The 21,217-nt window shown below is 41.5% G+C and overlaps 1 protein-coding gene across 12 annotated transcripts in view; it reads right to left on the bottom strand.

Annotated features, from left to right (window-relative positions):
- MSI2 (musashi RNA binding protein 2) overlaps nucleotides 1-21,217 on the bottom strand; it is an 845,284-nt gene that overhangs the window by 410,270 nt on the left and 413,797 nt on the right. For all 12 annotated transcript variants that reach the window (XM_077482429.1, XM_077482423.1, XM_077482428.1 and 9 more), the window contains one exon: nucleotides 15,950-15,998. In XM_077482429.1, the coding sequence (XP_077338555.1) occupies nucleotides 15,950-15,998 (49 nt within the window). The remainder of the gene's footprint in view (nucleotides 1-15,949; nucleotides 15,999-21,217) is intronic.

Here is a 21,217-nt window from a genome sequence, read left to right as displayed (position 1 = left end):
CCCTTACCTCCCACCCCTTAGCTCCTTTAGGCCTGGTTCACACCTATGCAGGTTACAGTTTACATATTTCAGGTGCATTTTGCGTTTTTCAATACACATTTTTGATCCATTGAAATCTATGGAACCAAAAACCAGAAAAGTCCCTGGCCCTTTCCATAAAATGCACAGATGTGAACATGACCTATAGGAAACCATGTTAAATTGACTGAAGTGCGTTTCTGCAAAACTGAAAATGCACTAAAAAATGCATAGATATGAACCAGGCCTTATTCTTCCCCATTCTTTCACACTTCACTGTTCACTCTGACTTCCTTTCTCTTATTTTGCATTGGTTGTTGATTTATATAATTTTAGTCTCCAACTATCAGATTTTTTCAAGGGCTTCCGTAACAGCAGTTTGTTCATCTTAGAGATCTCCCTCCACTGCACTGAACAAAAAAAGTATGCTTATGGGCTAAGCCTACTCAGGTGTTGACGATTACCTCTTCGGCCTCATGCACACAGGGCATTAAAAAAAAAAAAAAAAAGCTGCAAAGCCAGTATCGAAACCAGAAAAACGCACTTTTGGAAACATTTTGTATTGGCTTTAATGCGTATTTAGCTGTGTTTAGCAGCATTTCTCAGCTCTCTTCTATTTTCCTCAACTAAATGCAATTACCACAGCTTAAAAAAGTTTGATGCAGTTTAACCACTTGCAGACCACCCGCCATCGTTATATGTCAGCTGTTTAAAGAGGAATATTGTTGATATATAACCCAGGTATCCTTTTCTTCAGTGGGCAGTCTGCTTTCAGATAAAAGTGGTCCCTGTGGTGGATTACTTTTATTAGGGGCGGGAGAGGGCTGCCACACTCTGGTGTTCTCTGCCACTTACCAGAGCCGCCGGTAGTGGCGGAAACAATCACATCCTCTCCCCTGGATGCCTAGTGAGGGGAAGATGGCCCCCACTCGGCTCCAAAGCATTGACTGACAGAAGTAACGTCAAACATCACTGCCGCCCCAATGCTCTTAAAGCATTTTTATTTTATTTTTTTCAAATAACATTTTTATGAATTTTATTGCATTTCAGTGTAAATATGAGATCTGAGGTCTTTTTGACCCCAGATCTCATATTTAAGAGGTCCTGTCATGCTTTTTTTCTATTACAAGGGATGTTTACATTCTTTGTAATAGGAATAAAAGTGACCCATTTTTTTCTTTAAAAGGACAGTGTCAAAGTAAAATAAATAAGAAAAAAAAGTGTTTTTTTCAAAAGAAAAAAGTGCGCTTGTAAGACCGCTGTGCAAATACGTTGTGACAGAAACTATTGCAATGACTGCCATTTTATTTTCTAGGGTGTTAGAAAAAATATATAATGCTTGGGAGTTTTAAGTAATTTTCTAGCAAAAAAAAAAAAAAAACAGATTTAACCTAAAACACGGAACACTGAAAAATAGGCCCAGTTCTTAAGTGGTTAATGCTGTATACAGCGTTAACATACGTTTAGCAGCGTCGGTGGTTTTACAGCTGTAATGCTGCTGCTCCAGAACGCGCTTTCCCTGGGTTTTTTTTTTTGCAGCTTAAAAACGCCTATGCCACTTACAGCTCCTAAAATCCTATGTGTGCATGGACACTTAGAATAACAGAGAGAGGCATTTAAAAAAAAAAAGAAAGGCCTAACGCCCCTAGGAGCAGCTGTTAAAACGTCAAGTGTGCATGAGGCCTAAAGGTGAATTTTGTATAAGGCAACCTGTATTCTGTGGTGACTTTGATATTCACACTAATTGTATATTTGAAAATGGAAATGGAGAATAAAAAAAACAAAAACTGAAATCAATCAACAATATTCTTACACAGATCATATTTTTTTTTTTTTGTGGCGGTATCATATTGTCTCATTGGAATAAATAAGCTCTACCAACAAATACCAGGAGGAACAGATTGATATACACTTTTATTAAGCAAAAGCTTCAATCATTTCAGAACTACATGCCATATCTGCAACAGCAGAAGTCACACATCCATGTAATGACTAGCAGCTATTTGGAGGGAAATCAGAGTTTTATCTGTAAAGCATCTAAGTGTTTGACTTTCTCTGGCTGTCAGACCATGAAGATGAATATATTTAAACAGAGGTGACGGAAATGGAAAAACTATTTATTTGAATTGTTTGTATCAAGAATTTCCCTGTTATTACAATACACCTCCTAATGTACTTCACAATTTCCTTTCCTAGGAAAACAGATCTTCAGTGTTGGTGTTACTGTATATTCTGTCTTGTGCATTACATAGTTGAGTAAATATTTTCCATGTTTGGATCACACTGGAAAAGTTTAAGTTTTTATAACATTACTAGCTGAACAGTCAAGTGCTCCCAGAGCAAGAAGCTTGCAATGGGGGCACCCAAGCAGACAAGCTCTGTGTGTCCATTCAGACATGGAGCCATGGCTCGGTCCCACCCTTTTTCTCTCCCATTGGCTCACTGGGTGTGATTGACAGCAGCGCCTCTATGTTCCGTTAGATTCAAAGTGTAAAACCCCCAGCAGATTGCCCACCATGACATTGTATAAAGTGTTGGGCTACAGCGGTATCCTCTTTTTGCTTTATGCTTTTTAGGTGTTCACCGAATCTGAAACTGAGCTGGCGTTTGATTTTACCAACGTAAAGTCTTTTGCATGGGCACTCCAGAATATAGAGGATTCACATTGTAACACAGTTAATCAACTGTTTGAGCTCATATTCATGCAATATTTCAGAATCGGTGAAGACCCTTGAGCGTTCAACATAACTGCACATCCCACAGTCCACAGAACATTCCCTTTGGTCTGGGCAAATCTGAGAGCCAATTTCTATTTGGTGGGTGGATAAACTCAGACTGAACCAGTGTGTCATTAAGGTTTCTAGCTGGTCTTGCCACCATGTGGGGCCTAGCGCTAACAATATCCTCCATGCCCTCAGAGCATATCAGAATGTGCCAATGATCCTGCAGGATCCTGCTGATCTGATCCCACTGTACGTTAAAAATATTTCACTGGGTGCAGCTATCAGCATTGTCACTGCTGATTTGAAATTCTGTAGTTCATCAAAAAGCACCTGGCCACACCTAGTCCTGCAAATTGCTTTCTGGATTGACAGCCCTGTCAAGTTATATTTTGGTAGGATAGATGGATAGAGGCTGATTACCAGATGGATATGACCTCTTTAGTTAAAAAGATGGTCTAATGCACTGTAGGGAAATCCCATTAGGAACCCTTAGTTAGTGGATGAAGCCTCTGTACTCATCAGAAACGATGATGTAATTTTTAGGAAACATGTGTCAAGGCGCTTCCGGTCATGGCATTTCTGGATCCCAGCTTCCAATTTCTCTCTCAGTCCGGGTGGTACGCATGCCAGCTTGGATGTGAGCCCAGCGGTGAACAGCTTTCTTATTGCAATTCATGCAGGCTATCCTAAGTGCCAGGCTAAGGCACCCACATATGTAGCAGGCACCTTGCATTTTGTTTCTATGTTTTAAATAAAAAACATTATTGCGCTATGGATTGTCTTGGTTTCCTTATAAGATTTTTTGGAGGAGAGGAGGAAACAGTACAGAGGCTTCATCCACTAAGGGTTCCTAATAGTATTTGCCTACAGCGCATTAGACCGTCTTTTTAATTAAAGAGGTCATATCCATCTGGTGAACAGCTTTCATATCTGAGCACTTGTGGTGTTGGTTTATGTCATACGGTGAAGGATTTCCTCTCTGCCATCAAGACCTAAGCCACTATTAATTTCTAATATGGACTTTCTCGCTGTATTCTTTTTTTAACAAAAAATATTATTATCATTGGTACACATTGTTGCACTTTATATTTGAATTGATTTACTCATTCTTGTCTTATAGCACCTTTCAGATAGGTAGTAGTTAGCTTATCTGCACTTTTATTGCATATGTCACTTTATTTCATGTCATACGGTCTTTGACATAAGGCACATATTACCACACAGCGCCCTCTATCACCCATTTTTCCAAATCACACAGTGTTTTTTCATTGTTTTGGGGAGCAGCTATATATATATATATATATATATATATATATATATAAAATATATAATGCAGGATTGTTTGGTGCACTTTTACGCTTTGCCTTAGTTACTCAGACATTTAAGACATTTAAGGTCTTCTGATCCTAAATGGGGCAGATACTGCCTTTTCATTTGGGAATTGTGAAAAGGGTGAGGAAAAACAAATCTTAAAAACTTTCCACTATTGGAACTATAGTGATAACCTCATTATTCAAAGATCTCCAGAAGCAGCCAGGAGGTCTGCTAGACTGTGTGGAAAACGATATTTTTCATGACATGAAGCAAGGAGGGAGCAGAGAGCTGAACTGTAGCCTGTACAAATAATATTTCTTACCCAGGCATCCAAGATAGTTTCTGACCAGGTATCCATAAAGTCCAGCAGATGTTGCTACACTTTGGAAAGTGTGGGGCATCCCTTCAAGCCAATGACTTGTGAGCAGGTTTGGGTGATTTAGAGGCACAGGGCTTGTGGCTGAACAAGGGACCCTGACTTGGGTCAGGTCTTGGAGTTTGAAGGATTGAAACATTTCAACCAAAGAGTTCTCTGCATGTTCAATGACAGGAGAATAATGCAGGAGAGAGAGAGAGAAAAAAAAGACCAACAGTGGGAATGGTTCACTTTTTAATAAGACCCCCTCAAATGGATTTTAATGAATACAATATTTTAGAGGTGTGAATAGTTTATCAACAGTTTTCCAGTGTCCAGAAAACCCTTGAGCAAATTGTATTTTGGGCTCCTCAGTGATCCTAGACTAATAACAGCACTAATAGAAGCTGCATGCTGACTTTCTATTTTTAAGACAGCAAGCACCGCATGAATAAAATGGTCAGAGACAAAATCAACTGACAAGGATTTGTGAGAATCTTCATTAGACAGTCTCTGTAGAAAAGGCTCAGAGGTCGCTACAACTGCATGTATGTCAGACAACAATTCTAGAAGAGAAAGCATACCAATATGCTTAAGGAGAAAAAGAATTCCTGGATGACCGCACATCAAAAAAGGCATCTTTATTGGCAAACGATTAAAATTCAAGTACAGTCACCTCATGAAAATGGGGAAAACAGGATATCAATATGCTTACATCCCCTATATTCAAAGCCAGCAACCACAGTTGCAATTTACACCATAATTGCCCAGAACTGCTGAGAACTCCTCCTGAAATAAGGCCAGAAGACTAATGCCGCGTACACACGACCGGACTTTTCAACATCAAAAGTCCGACGGAATGATTCCAGCAGACCATTCGATTGTGTGTGGGCTGCAGCGGACTTTTGATTTGCAAAAGTCTGACAGACTTTAGAAATGGAACATGTTTCAAATTTTTCCGACAGAACTCAGTCGGACCCAGTTCCTACTGAGAAATCCGCTCATGTGTATGCTAGTCTGACGGACAAAAACTGACGTGAGGGCAGCTATTGGCTACTGGCTATGAACTTCCTTATTCTAGTCCAGTCGTACGTCATCACGTTCGAATCCGTCGGACTTTGGTGTGATTGTGTGTGGCCAAGTCCGTTCATTCGGAAAGTCCGCCAGAACTCCGTTGAAAGTCTGTCGGACCTAGTCCCTCGAAAAGTCCGGTCGTGTGTACGCGGCATTAGACTTAAAGAGTGTATGGAGTGTATGGACTCAAGCAGGCACAACAGTCTAGGTGCCAGGTCCATGAGGAGGGACACTGTAGGCTGCCTCAAAACTGTGGATTATCAGCTGGAGTAACCGTATATTGCTCCCCTTACACTTGAGATCTAACATGCTTAACAAAGACAACTTAATGGAGAATACCAGGTAAAACCTCTGGGTACCCATGAGCTGGCTGCTGAAAGTAGATGTCCAAATGAACAAAGGTGACTAGGTTAGTGTAGGAGGCAGCAAGGACTAACCAATGTGGAACCATGTGTCCCTTGCAAATAGGAGCAATGGCAGGAAGATGCTACCTCATGCTCAAAGGTGGAGACAAACCACAGAGTTCACACGCACAACACCCTAGTTAGAAGTGCAACACTTACTTGCTAAGAGTAATAATCCTTTTCCTATGGTCGGCCGAGATGGCCTACTCATAAGGGAGTCTTCAGTGACTGGGTTACATCAGATGCTGTGCCACAGCTCTGGACCTGGAATGTGCTCGGCAGGTTGATACACTGTGGAGGGATTTAAGCACCCTACAAATCTTTTGTTTTTGGCTGCGTGCGGACCTTTACTGATAATTTGTTTGGTTTTTGCCAGGGTCCAAATATAACCAAATTGTCCCAAAATCCTGAGCCCCTTCTTGATTGGGAAAGAAACTCATTACTTCTTTCTAGTTATTCATAAACTCAAAGATAATGGTAAATCATTGTTCTAATATTATGGTTCAAAAAGGACATCACCCAAATACCAAACTTAGCTGATAACTATCAAGTGAATTATTAAAAAATGTAAATTAGCATTACCTACTTTGCCTCATACCTTTTTTATGTATATGCCATTCAGTTAGGTATGTAAACCTAATAAGTACATATTTTTCAGGATTAAACACAAACTGGTATCCTTGGGAGTTGATAGTGAAGAGGTTCAATAGCACCAAAAAGATTACCAAAATGATAATATTTCTGGAATGGGCTTACAATAAAGTAAATTGCCTGCAGAAACTTAGGCCTGGAATGTGCACTGAATAAAAGCTTCTGATGAAGCTGTGAGTTATTCTAAACTGTGGACACCACAAGCATACAATCATTGTACTACAGTAAAATGAATGCATTTTATTCAGTCCAATCACGGAAATGAGACAGGAAAAAAAAAAAACATACATTCAAGTAATACCACAGATGGTAAATTCACAATGATTTGGCTCTATTTTTAAGCATAAAATGGAGCTAACAGATTCAATATATATATATATATATATATATATATATATATATATATATATATATATATATATATATATATATATATATATACACTTTTCTGTCCAATAACCTCATTGGATACTCCCTCAGCATTTAACAACACATCTGTCAATATGTTTTCCTGCATCCAATTCAAATTACATGCAAGTGTGACTGGCAATGGAGCTGGTTCACACATGTGCAGGGTGACCGCAGTCCGCATTCCAAATGGGGACTTGTGCGTGTTTGGTTCAGGTGCGACTAAGGTCAAAATTTTTGCCTGAACTGGTGAACAGGAACACATTGGAGCCCATGCTGGGAACCGCAGCCGCACATATGTGAATCCGGCGTCAGGCTGATATTCATTATCTTAAAACAGAGTTCCACCCAAAAGTGGAACCTCCACTGATGTACTTCCTCCCCCCTTCCAGTACCAAGTTTGGCACCTTTCAGGGGGAAGGGGGGAACGGGTACCTGTTTTTGACAGGAACCTTTCCCCGCTGCCAGGAAACTGTGCTGCCTCTTGAATGTTTGCCCCTCTCCTCCTTCCTGCGACACCAGGCCTGTAAGAAAGGGCAGCACGCTTCACGCATATGCAGCAGGGAACCGGCTGTGAAGCTGAAAGGCTTCAGTGCTGGTTCCTCTTATGACAAATGTTGGCAGCAGCACCCAACAGCCAATCCCAAAATCATTTGGGGTGCCAACATCGTGGGCTCCCTGGACAGGTAAGTGTCCATTTGTAGCTGTTGATATTTATTTATTTTTTCCCCAGGTGGAACACCACTTTAAGGATATACGAATAGGAAACATGCAAACAATCTTTAATGACTTATGTAATAAACACAGATGACCTTTATAGAATTTTATATATGCATTCCAATATGTAGTATTTGTTCAAAACAACACATCCCTACATATATTTGCTTGCCTTTTCTCTTATCAGCTTTTATGACCCAGATAGAAAACCAAAGAAAGGTATATCTCTCTTCTATAAATAACTTGGTAACAATCACAATTTTAGTAAAACCTCAATTATGCTCAAGTGAGAACGTGAATTAAATACCAACATTTCGAGTGACATGTGGAAATCTGCTATTCGGTACACATATAAATCCACTCTATGCTCAGGCTATTTGGAATTCTGCCATATAACCTTACATAAGTGATATTTAACTCCCTACAAACTCTCCAAAATATACCTTTATACAGCCTCATATCCGGTTCACCAATACATATTTTATGGTGCTGCCCATCTATAAAATCATACTGTAATCACATTTTCAACTCTTAGGCTGGGTGCACACCACAGCACGCAGTGGCTCACAGCAGGGGTCCGGTGCATCTCCATTCACTGGTTCAGGTCAGATTTCAGCCCACGTTTTGTGCTGAATTCAGACCTGAAACAGACCTGAAAAACAGACCAACAGACACACAGGGCTCCTGTGTAATTCGCATAGGAGCCACTGCGGCGATGTGTGAACTGGCTCTATAGAGAGCCAGTCACAATCTCCTGCTAAGCGAGTTTGCAATAGTGTGAACCCAGCCTTATGGTTTTTACCATTGCTAGCGTTATTTGTTTTTTTTTTTTAACCTAAAAACTCTAAATAAAAAGACTGAAACTAAAGTTACGTAATCCTTAGACACAGTGGGGTTGATATATTAAAACTGGAGAGTGCAAAATCTGCTACAACAGTGCATAGAAACCAATCAGCTTCCAGGATTTTTTGTCAAAGATTAAACAAACAAGCTGAAATTAGAAGCTGATTGGCTACCACCATGCACAGCTGCACAAGATTTTGCACTCTCCAGTTTTAGTAAATCAAACCCATTGGGCCCCAGTCACACTTGTGCTACTTGTCATGCAATTTTGGACCCGAAGTCACATGACAAGTCACACCCCATATTTCCCAATGAGTACCATTTTAATCTGTGCGACTTAGTCACAGCAACTTTAAAATAGTTCCTGCACTACGTTAGTCTCACTTTCATGCGACTTGAGGGCCAAAGACTTCAACTTCAACCCTAAAAAGTTGCACCTGCATTATATACATACAACTTGGAAAAAAAAATTCTGCCAATAACAAAAATTTAAAAAACAGCATGGCCCTTCAGTTCTGGTATGGTAGGGGAACCCCACACCAAAATGGAAGAAAAAAAAAATCACGTGGAATCCCCCCTCCCAAAATCCAGAGATCATTATCTTAGTATGCAGTCTGGCAGGACAGGAAAGGGGGGAGCCAAGACTACATGCCTTCAACATTGCTGGGGGGGTGTTTTGGGACAGAGGGGCTCCACCCCCCAAAGCATATTGTCCCCATTGGCATGGGGACAAGGTGCTTGGGGGGCCCTGAGCCCCCCTGCCCCAAAGCACCCCCTCTATGTTGAAGGCATGCCGCCTTATATGGTTTTGGGGGGGGGGGGGCGTTTTCTTATCCCCCCCCTTTCTGACCCACCAGGTTGCATGCTCGGATAAGGGCCTGGAATGGATTATCGGGGGGGGGGGGGGGGGCATTTTTTAAAAATTACTTTTCATTGCCAGAATTCTTTTGTTTACATTCAGCTATCAGTTGGGAAACCTGTGACAGCTGATGAGTCATCGGTTGTTAAGGATGAGGCGGGTGGCTTCCCAGGCCCCTCCTTAAAAAACAGTCATTATTCACAGAATTCGGATCGGTCGATCAATTTTAAACTGATTCAAATCGTAAAAATTTGGAATGTGTTGGGAAATAAACAAAATGTTTCCGCTCTGTACATTTCTAGCAGCTTTGTAGGGCACAAACAAAGCAATCACATGGTAACAAAGTCGCAATGGAAATTGCACAATTTTTAAAGGGGTTGTAAATGCACAAGGTTTATCTTAATGGATTTGATCCATTAACATAAGAAAACCTTCTGTGTGTAGCAGCCACCCCAGCACCCCTTAATACTTACCTGAGCCCCATCTCTGTCCAACGATTTGCAATGAGTGTCTTAGCCATCCGGGACTCTCCTCCTGATTGGCTTAGACACAGCAGCCGCACCATTCAGCAATCAGTCAGTTAGCCAATCAAGGGAGAGAGGGGGTGGGGCCAGATTGAGGCTCCGTGTCTTGGCTAGGGTGCTCCCATAGCAAGCTACTGGCTTTGGTGAGCACTCTGCAGGAGGGAGGGGCCAGGAGCAGCGAAGAGGGACCTGAGAAGAGGAGGATCCAAGCTGCTCTGTGCAAAACCACTGTACAGAGGAGGTAAGTATACAGTGTTTGTTGTTTTTAAACAAGACTTTACAATCACTTTAAGTCGCAAAAGTGTGAATGGACTCTTAAGTGAATAAAAATCTTCTGCTCATGAAACACTTGATCTCTTCTTCCAACAACTCCATGTGAAAATGTATGTGGATCTGCTTACATCTGCTTTTTAATAAAATCTTAAACGAAAAGAACCAGATTCAGCTGTATTTTTGAGAAATGTATTGATGTATTAACTGCATAAGCATATGGACGCACACTAAGAAGAGCTGGAGTGATCTGTCAGTTTCCATTAAGGGTGGATTCTTTGCCAATATTGCATAGAGCCTGTTCGGACCTCTTATGATTTTGAGGTCAGTTCCAAGGTGAGCAGATTCACATTTTCATGTGAAGCTGTTAGAAGAAGGAGACACTTTTATTTTTTTTAAGAGCAAAAGATTTTTATTCACAGTGTGTTGGAGGATTAAGTGACTTTATATGGTTTTCACTATATTACTACACAATTTTTTATGAAGATATCGTTTAGACTTTATATGTGGGTATCATAATTGTTTTATCATTTGATAAATGTTGATTGAGAGAGTAAATGTGGCTGTAAAGCTAGAAGGTTTAAAGCATCCTATGCCTTAATGTAAAAACCGTCTGTCTTCTGCTCTCCCCCCAGCCCCCCTCCCTAAATTTACCTAAGCCCTAGCTCAATCCAGTGCTGTGCACAAGAGCAGTCACTCTTTCCGCTCTCTCTCTTTCTCCTCACAAGGCTCAGAGACAGAAGTGGGAGCCATTGGCTCCTGCTGCTGTCAATCACAACCTGTAAGGAGGGCCCAGGGACGGGACAAGCCACGCTGTGTGTCAATGGACACAAAGATGTGTAAAATTGTTAAAAGTAAGGCGCTAATGTGCTCAATAATAAAATAAAACAAAAATGTAATAAACCATAAAAAGTACATCAAACTATATTAAAAAAAAAAAGTCTTCAAAAGAAATCCAATCTGGGACTAATATCTCGTAGCGGCATAAGCGGGGTTCACCAACCCTGTCTCTCCAGTTCGTTCGCTCTCATAATATCACAAAAGAACACCCAAAGAAGATGATGTCATAGTCTAGTAATTTAATATAGCTTTGGCTTATTACAATAGGTGTCAAAATTCACTCTTCTTTATTGGTGCTATAGTCAGTACCAACACAGACAGCCTTCAGGGTAATCCCTACCACTCACTTCAAACTGGTGTGCGTTCTAAATGGAGCAGAAGCTAAGCCCAAGGACAAACTGTATTTGACATCAAGTGAATGCGTGCATGCAGCCTCAATGCATTTTGCAATTCTACATCATCAGGAAGATCATGCTGCCTTCTTCCTGGAGCCTTAAATAATCACTCTTCCCCTACTATTGGTCATAAAACATCGCACCCTGATCTCATGAGTGGAACCTAATCCCAAGATTACAAGCTTTAATTGGCTAAACAGCTGAATATGTTGGAAGCAGGCAACAACATTTGGTATTTAATTCATAAAAGCGCTACAGATACATATCAATTAATTAAAATACATAAAAAACATCAAAAACATTTCATATACCATATTTTGGCATAACTTAACTATATCTCATCTCTAAAAGACTTTAATTGTAGTATACGTTTTAAAACAAAAATGAAAATTAAAAATACAAAAAAGGTATATATTAAAAACTCATACAAAACCTTTGAATATAGAAGGGGGGAGGAGCCAGGAGAATGGGCAGGGGATCCTAGAAGAAGAGTAACGGAGCTGCTCTGTGCAAAACCATTGCACAGAGCAGGCAAGTGTAATATGTGTTGTTTGTTTTTTCAAAACAAATATTATAAGTTTACATTTTTTTTTTTCTTTTGGGGGAAGGGGGGGGGGGGGGCAGATATACACAACATAGCAGTTTTCTTTTAAATCAACATGAAAGATTAATACTATTGAATAGTTAGTGCTTTTTTTTTCTTGATAATATACACATATACACGAACTCCAGGTAAAACTATTATTTTCATTCTGTATCGAACAGGGAAAGGATATAATCTCTGAGGTTTTTATTGCTTTGTGACCCCATGATGGGGATTTTCCTTCGCTTCCTCCCACCAACTACCTATCAAAAGAACAATAAGTCGGTGGGAGCCTCCTAGCTAAAACAAAAATATTTCCCACTATTTTAAAATAAAAGTGTTAGCCCTTGTAGAGATTTCCCCTTACTTCCAACATGGGCACTGTCAACAATAAAAACCTGACTGAGGCTCTATTTCCTTCACACTCTGTACAGAAAAACAAAACAAAACCGCTTTGACCATAGATCTGCTTTAATTGTCTCTGAGGCCAAAAATAAAACAATGGCATATATGTAAATCTTATCTCACGGAAGTATTACTATGTACTAATAGCGTGTTAAACATAAGCCATTTGTTTGCAACAGACATATAAAATGGAAAAAAAGAAAAACACTCCTTCCAGACAACACATTCTCATGTCTGGTAATCAATGAGAGATCAATAAATACCCATAAAAGTCACAGTTTATGACTTTCCATTTGCATAGAAAACAAATACAAAGAAAAAAAAAAATGAAGAAACTAGTGGTGAAGTGTTGCTGCAGCCTAACTTGTGAAAGTCAAATCTTGTGTGTCAAAATCTAGAAATATTCACACAATTTCTTATATTTTCCACTTCAATTTTTAAGGAAAGATTTATGTGGTTAAAATTCATTGGCTAGATAGTGTTTTGGTTTAAAGTGAACCTGTACAAGGCTATGAACCAATAATTTACATATTCCTAACAAGCAGTAAATGAAATGTAAAGCTCATCGCTGGGCTCTTTTTTACCCTGCTCCTGGATTTAGTTGTTACAGCATCAGAATTGGTAAAAGCAAACTACATTTTGAAGTACTTTCAAACAACATTTAGCAAGTCATCGAATGTACTCAGCATTTTTGTTCAAATGGTCTTTTATAAATGTATTAGTGTATGGCTAGTTTAAAGTGATGTTAAAAGCTTGGCAAAAAACAAAAAAAAACCAAATATGTTACCTCCTCTGCAAAGTGGATTTGCAAAGAGCAGCCCCGATCCTCCTCTTCTCTGGACCCCTGATGGTGCTCCTGGCACCTCCCTCCTGCTCTCAGAACAAGCTGCTTGCTATGGGGGCTGCCAAGCCACTGCTGTGTGTTTTCATTCTCACACACCGCCGTGGCTTGGCCCCTCTCTCTCCTCATTGGCTCACTGGCTGTGACTGACAGTAGTGGGAGCGAATGGCACCTGCTGCTGTCTCAGTCAGCGAGAAGGGAGAGTCTACGGAGAGCTAAGGCTCTCGTGCACATTGCTGGATTAAGGGAGGCTGCTGCACACAGAAGCTTTTTTATCTTAATGCATAGAATGCATTAAGGTTAAAATAACCTTCTGCTTTTAGAACCACTTAAACGTCTTGGCGTTGAACGCATGCAAATATGCATCCTCTCGGTGGGGTGGGCCTTGGCACTGATCGGCCACATATTTACATGCAATAAGCCAATAGAGCTGGTTTGAGAGCGCACACCCTGTGCACTCCCTTTTGTGTGAAACACACCCAAAAACTCAAACACACATAAAGAGTGACACAAAACGTGCAACGGGTATTACACGGTCCTCCCTAGGAAGGACCTTACCCTGATTCCCCGGGGCCCTGATTCCCCGAGCACGCTACCCGGCCGGCCAGGAAAGGGGGTGGGGACAAGCGAGCGCCCTCCCCCCCTGAGCCGTACCAGGCCGTGTGCCCTCAACATGGGGGGGTGCCTTGGGGAAGGGGGGCCGCGAATGGGGGCCGGGAATGAGGACAAGGGCCTCTTCCCGACAACCCTGTCCGTTGTCGGGGGTCTGCGGGTGGGGGCTTATCAGAATCCGTGAGCCCCCTTTAATAAGGGGGCCCCCGGATCCCGGCCCCCCACCCTATGTGAATGAGTATGAGGTACAATGTACCCCTACCCATTCACCTGTGATTTTTTTTTTTTTAAAACACAACACACAAGGGTTAAAATAGTTTATTGCACAGCTCCGGGGGTCTTCTTCCGTCTTCGGGAGTCTTCTCGCTGGACTCCTCAGCTATCTTCAGCTAGCTCTTTTACTAGCAGAGGAGCCCGGCTTTCTTCTTCTTCGCCGCCCTCTTCTTCCGACTTCGGGGGTCTTGTCATCCCTCTTCGGGGGTCTTGTCCCCCTCTTTGGTTCTTCTTGCCGGGCCACCGCGCCTTCTTCTAGCTCTTTTACAAGCGGTGGCCCGGTCTTCTGTCGCCACTGCCTTCTGTTCTTCTCTTCTTCTTTTCTGGAGATGTTGCCTCGTCGCTGTCTCCGGTCACAATGACAGGCATGCGGCATGCGGCGACTTATATAGGGACATCGCCGGATGATGTCCCCGCCCATTATGATGTCAAAGTCCCAGCATCCTCTGGGACTGTGACATCATAATGGGGGGGCATCATCCGGCGATGTCCCTATATAAGTCGCCGCACGCCGCGTGCCTGTCATTGTGACCAGAGACAGCGACGAGGCAACATCTCCAGAAGAGAAGAACAGAAGATGGCGACAGCGGCAGTGGCGACAAGAAGAACCGAAGAGGGAACAAGACCCCTGAAGTCGGAAAAGAAGAGGGCGGCGGCGAAGAAGAAAGCCAGGCTCCTCCGCTAGTAAAAGAGCTAGCAGAAGATAGCGGAGGAGTCTGGCGAGAAGACCCCCAAAGAGGGAAGAAGACCCCTGGAGCTGTGCAATAAACAATTTTAACCCTTGTGTGTTGTGTTTTTTTTTTTACATTTTATTTCACAGGTGAATGGGTAGGGGTACATTGTACCCCATATTTATTCACATAGGGTGGGGGGTGGGAACTGGGGGCCCCCTTGTTAAAGGGGGCTCACGGATTCCGATAAGCCCCTCACCCGCAGACCCCGACAACCAACGGCCAGGGTTGTCGAGAAGAGGCCCTTGTCCTCATCAACATGGGGACAAGGTGCTTTGGGGTGGGGGGGCAGCGCGGCCCCCCCTTCCCCAAGGCACCCCCCATGTTGAGGGCACGTGGCCTGGTATGGCTCAGGAGGGGGGATGCACGCTCGTCCCCACCCCCTTTCCTGGCCTGCCGGGTAGCGTGCTCGGATAAGGGTCTGGTATGGATCTGGGGGGGACCCACACGCCGTTTTTTCAGCGTAGGGGGTTCCCCTTAAAATCCATACCAGACCTAAGGGCCTGGTATGCTCTCAGTAGGGGAACCCACGCCAAATTTTTTCAATAAATTTGACGTGGAGTTCCCTCTCGAGAGCTGATAATTCTGTGAGAGTCGCCTCCGTATAGACGGAGATCCGCCTTGGAGGAGACTTCCATTGAAATCAATGGGTGCCAGTCTCCTACAAGTCGGATAGAAGTAGTACAGGAACCTTTTCTGAAGTCAGAGCGACTTCAGTAGTGTGCATTAAGACGGCTCTCATTCACTTACATTGATTTTTACATGTAGCGCGACTTAAGGCGACTAGGGGCGACCTGAAGTCGGATCTGAGTCGCCCCTGTGTGAACCGGCTCTTAGGGACCAAATCTACCGGGGCTAAAGTGGTTAATACACTTCACCTAAGCTTATATAGGGGCTGTCTGCTTCTAACATTTTGTGGTAATTTCTTCTGAGAATACAAGAGCATATTATAGATATCATTTATGACTCCTGTCAGCAGAGACGCGAAACCAAGATAAATGTAGCAACTTATCTAGATCACACAAACAAGCATAGCCACTGTAAGCATTGGTAACATCCAAAATATCTTGCAACTTAAAAAAAAAACTATGAGAAGCTGAGGCACTTACCTCGATGTCTGTTGGTAGTTTTGTCGAACATCAGCATGGCATCTTCAACCTAGGGGAGAAAGAGGCATTAAAAATGTTTGAAATAAACATATAATTACTTCCAAAATAATGTTTTATTTAGTATTTGAAAACAAGGCATTGTTTCTCTATTGAGCAGCCACCTATACCTACAAAAGTCCTGAACCTGAAATGGAAGACAGGACACAAGGGTATCATTTTTAATACATTTGTATATTTTCTCATTTTCTCTCTAACCTGCCCCTTTATGTAACCCTGATGCCATCCATACATGGATCGAAATTCTGCCGGTTCAGCAAGGACTAGCCAAATTTCAAACCGCGTATGTGGCTGGCTGTACAGAAGTCAGACTAATCAACTATTGTACAACCAGCCTGATGAATTTTCTCCACTCAAGTCTGTTTTTAAACATCATGCAAGAATTAAAAGAGAAGTACAGCCAAAGCTTGTGTGGCTGTACTTCTTCCTGTGAATCCTAGGAGTGCAGTTAGTTCTGCACTCCTGTGACCTATTTTTAGCAGACAGCATTCTGAAGCCCGCTGTCGGCTAACATCACAGAGCTGGTGCAGGCTTGGAAAAAATTGGGACAATGAAGTCTGGATCCGCCAACATGCCTGGACTGGCACCTGGCTCAGCCACTCAGTGTGCCACTGAGAGCCTGAGGCGGCTGATTCCACCCCTTCCACAGCCCAACGCTCCAGTGAGCAGAGAGCTGTGAGATCCAAGCGATCAGCGGTGTTTGATTGCTTGGTTCACAGTGTTGGAGCTGGTGGGGGACAGATGCAGCATCCACCTAGGTACGTATGATTAATACAAATATATATTATATATTTTTTTCACAGTTGCTGTAATTATATATATATATATATATATTTATTTATTTTATTTTTATTTATTTTTTAAAAACACTGACATTTAATCTCAACCCTATTTTGTATTTCTTAAAATTAAAGCTTTCAGCAAAGCAGCATGATAAAAATACAAGCATCCACAGAAAAGTTGGCATGGGTTTTTCACCAGCTGGGCCCTTTGCAATTTTCCAATTGGTATCTCTGGGAAGAGGACAGTATTGCTTGGGCTTCAGATCAACTCTGGTTGCAGCTACTGAGCTGGTGAAGCGGTTCCTATAACTGAGCTAATAGCAGGATTTTTCAGGCTTGTTGGTCTCTATAATTACACTAACCCTCCTGGAATGCTCCCTTGAGTTTGGCTACAATCCTTGAATCCGGACTATGAAACAAGTAGAATTATAATTAAACTAATTTATAACGCTCATACAAAAGAACTTAATGTGTGCCCTTTACCAAGTTCTTTTTTAATAAAATGTCCAATTTTTTTCAGAGCTGAAGTAACAGCAGCAACAAAACACAGTTTGCTTTTTTTTCCATAAACAAGGCTGAACAATGTCATATCTATGCGTTGCCATTAGGGCCACCCATACACATTCTGATTTGGACAAGTGACAAAACTGTTCCAAGGATTATTTACGGTAAGTGATCGGTGTAGTTGTTACCAAGCAGATTTATATTGAGCATGACCTAGCAAAAAAGATGGTTTATTAGGTTGATAAATCTACCCTGCTAAAAAATAAAAGTAATTTTAGTATTAGTTGAATGTTGGCTGAGATGAGTAGATATGCAACAGGGTAGCATAAATTCTGTCCACCGATGTTATACACAATGGATTTAGATATAGTTCTCTCACTAATTAGAAAAGTATAAGAAAAACTTAAAACTTGTAACATCTTAGAGACAGTTCTTTTGAGTAATCCAGAAGGCATAGCAGTATAGTTAGTGCATATTTGACAGTATGGACCATTAAAAGCACTGAACAGGTACAGTAACGTGCATATCAACTGAAAAAAACACCTTTGGAAGATTTACTTGTTCAAAACAGACTGAATTCTTCAGTGTATGATGTTGTACTAGTATTTACTTATGCAGCAAAATGAGAGTGATCAGAATAATTCCTTGTACAAAAGTCAAACTCCTAATGGCCAACATACCTGATTCTGATAACTACAGTATTTACTAATAGCCAGTAATTCGGCAAGAAAGATAAAATGCGCATGTTATAGTTTGAGACAGGTCAAAGAGATTTTTAAATTATTTAGAGCAATGGATTTTTGGATTGGCTTTCGGGTGCTGCCGCTGCCATTCGTTGTAGGGGGAAATCGGCAGTAAAGCCTTTCAGCTTCACAGCCAGTTCACTACTGCACATGTGCGAAGTGCACTGCGCTTTCTAACTGGCCCGGCAGTGAAGAAAGGAGAAGGGGGGGGCAAACTTCAGAGGGACGTCACCGTAGTGCAGTCTCCCAGAAGTGGGGGTAGGTTACTGCCAAAACAGGTACCTGTCCCCCCCCCCCACCTGAAATGTGCCAAATGTGGCACCGGAGGTGGGGAGGAAGCAGTTAAGTGGAGCGCCCACGTTTGGATGGAACTCCACTTTAAAATATAATTTTGAAATATCAAAAAAAAAAAAAAGACACATTTTTGTGATGTGTATGACCATTCACATACATTTCAGAGTCCTTAAATTTTCTAACAATATACATTTTTCAAAGTAATATTTTTAAATAGATTATTCTACTCGCATTAGGTCAACATTGGAACCACAATGCAGTATTAGCAAGCAACCACATTTACCAGAGAATGCAATGTATTTTATGATTAAATATAAAAACTGTAACAGTATCTTCAAAATAGGAAGTTACTGTTGACCAAACCTGATATGGGTTGTTAGCTTTTCTGCCAAACGTTGCATCTAAACACCAAACGCAGATGCAAATAGTCCATTTTAATTTCTCTCATTACTTAATTTAGTATGTGTCTAAGTTAAATTTTATTCCACTAAAAAGTTGTTCTATTGTAAACTTGTTCAATTTTAGTCAAATTTGAAGGACTTATCCTTAATACATTGGACTGTCCCTGGCAGGAACCCTAGGTTCACACTGAGCTGCGGGAATGGAGCTGTGATAGTTCAGTTGAACTCGCACGATTTCACTCCTACATGTCAGTGCCGATTTTGGCCACGATTTCAGAGACATCTGTGCAGGTTTCTGCACAGATGTCAATTTAAATCGCAGCTCGAAAATCGCAAAAAGTATTACAGAAACTACTTTTTGAAATAGGTGCAGCGCCAAAGATGTGGCGTCGCACCAAATAGGACAGTACCATTGATGGCAATTGCTGCTGATTTGACATGTAAAAACGCTCCAGTGTGAGCCAGGGCTGAAGGTTAGCAAGATATCTATCTAACTTATGGGTTAGGTCATACGAGTCCTTTTTGTGCCAGGGTTATCAGCCAAGGAAACTCAGCAATGGAGGTCACATGAGAACAGATAAGCTTGATGAATGCTGTTGGAAGAGTCGTCCCAACATCTAGACAGCTCTCTGTATTTGATTGATATTACAGATTCAAACTGCATCTTTCTATGAATAAAGTATATATATATATATATATATATATATATATATATATATATATATATATATATATGGTACTGTAAGGTAAGAATTTGATGAGTTTATTTTTTTTATCAATTTACAAAATGAAAAGGGAGCGAACAGAGAAAAATGTAAATCAAATCAATATTTGGTGTGACTATCCTTTGGATTTAAGCCAGCATCAATTCTTACACATGCACAAGGATTTTGTAAGATTAGAGTCAGGTGTATGATTAACTATTTATACCAAGCAGGTGCCAATGATGATGCATTAACGTATTCCCTGCATTACAGTGGTTGTAATCCTTGTGTATACCCAGTGAAGGGACTATTCTCATGTGATACATAGAAACTTCCTACATAAGTTGTATCTGTCTATCTGCAGTCTTCTCGCCTCTACATCCGTTCAAAGTGCTGAATTTATACGCTTGTCTGAGAGTTCAGAATAAAGTGCCGGAGAGCTAAAGTGACACTCTGCAGAGCTCAGTGAGGAGAGCTCTGAGAGCTGATTGGAGAGAAGAGACACACCACCTTCACACAGCACACAGGAACCTCAGAGCTGAGGCTGTCAATCAGCTGGAGGTCCCTCTACGGTCACCATTTTTCACTTGGTGTCAGAAAAACTTGTCAGGAGTGATTCATGCTGATAGCAGAGGAACAAAGCAACAGACAGAAATTACACTTTTTTGTGATTTTAATTGAGACAAGTACACACTATAAAGTAATATGCTTTGTTCATATTTCATGTCCTGAGGTTCACAAAACACATTTTAGGATTTGCTGTGCCCCCTTTCCTCCTCCAAACACTTACCTAACCCCTGGCTATGCCTAGCTTCAGTCTTCTTCCCTCTCTCCCTCTTCACACAGAAACCGACATGCTGTCTCCAGCTGCTGTCAGTCAAATCCAGTGAAGAGGGAGCAGGGGTAGGGGCCAAATCACATTAAGTGTGTCAAAAAAATTGGGTATAATATTGTGTTTGTGTTCACTATAATTAATTTGCTTATTTTTCCCCAAAACATTTACATTTTAAAAACTGCTAAGCAAATATGTGGCATAAACCATTGCAACACCCACACTTTTATTCTCTAGGGCATGGTGTTCAACCTGTTGCCCTCCAGCTGTTGCGGAACTAAAAGGCCCATGAGGCATTTTAAGACTGACAAGCATGACTTCTAAAGGCTGTGGCATGATGGAAGTTTTAGTTCTGAAAAATGTCCGAAAATTTCAGAATTGGCCTGGGGGTCAAATAGTTAACCCCCCCAAAACTATATATATATTTTCTGAAAGCAGAGACTCTGGAGAATAAAATGGTGGTAGTTGCAATTTATGTTGCATGATATTTGCATGCCATTTTTATCAAACGCATATTATTGGTAAAAAAACAAACACATTATTACACTCCATGTTTTGGTAAAATATAAACATTGAGTAAATATTTGTTGATACCAAATAGTTGAATAAATAGTTGTTGATAGTAAATAGATACCAAACAAGTCGGCCTTAAGACCCCTTTCCCACCACACCGCCCATAGCATGGGTGGTAAAACGCCGCTATTTTTAGCGGCATTTTACCGCCGGATCTGCGGCGCATTTCGGCCACTAGCGGGGCGCTTTTACCCCCACTAGCGGCTGAGAAAGGGTTAAAACCGCCGGCAGTACGCCACAATAGCGGCATTTTGCCGGCGGTATTACAACGCTGCCCCATTGAATTCAATGGGGAGCAGCGGTGGAGGAGCGGTAAACACACCGCTCCTTCACCGCTCCAAAGAAGCTGCTGGCATGACTTTTCCCTGACGTCCTGTC

The sequence above is a fragment of the Lithobates pipiens genome, unplaced genomic scaffold (assembly GCF_037356315.1).
Source record: "Lithobates pipiens isolate NorthernLeopardFrog02 unplaced genomic scaffold, aLitPip1_a1.2 Scaffold_16, whole genome shotgun sequence".
Taxonomy (NCBI): Eukaryota; Metazoa; Chordata; class Amphibia; order Anura; family Ranidae; genus Lithobates; species Lithobates pipiens.
The sequence above is the reverse complement of the archived record's forward strand: the minus strand, read 5'-3'. Positions and strand labels throughout refer to the sequence as shown.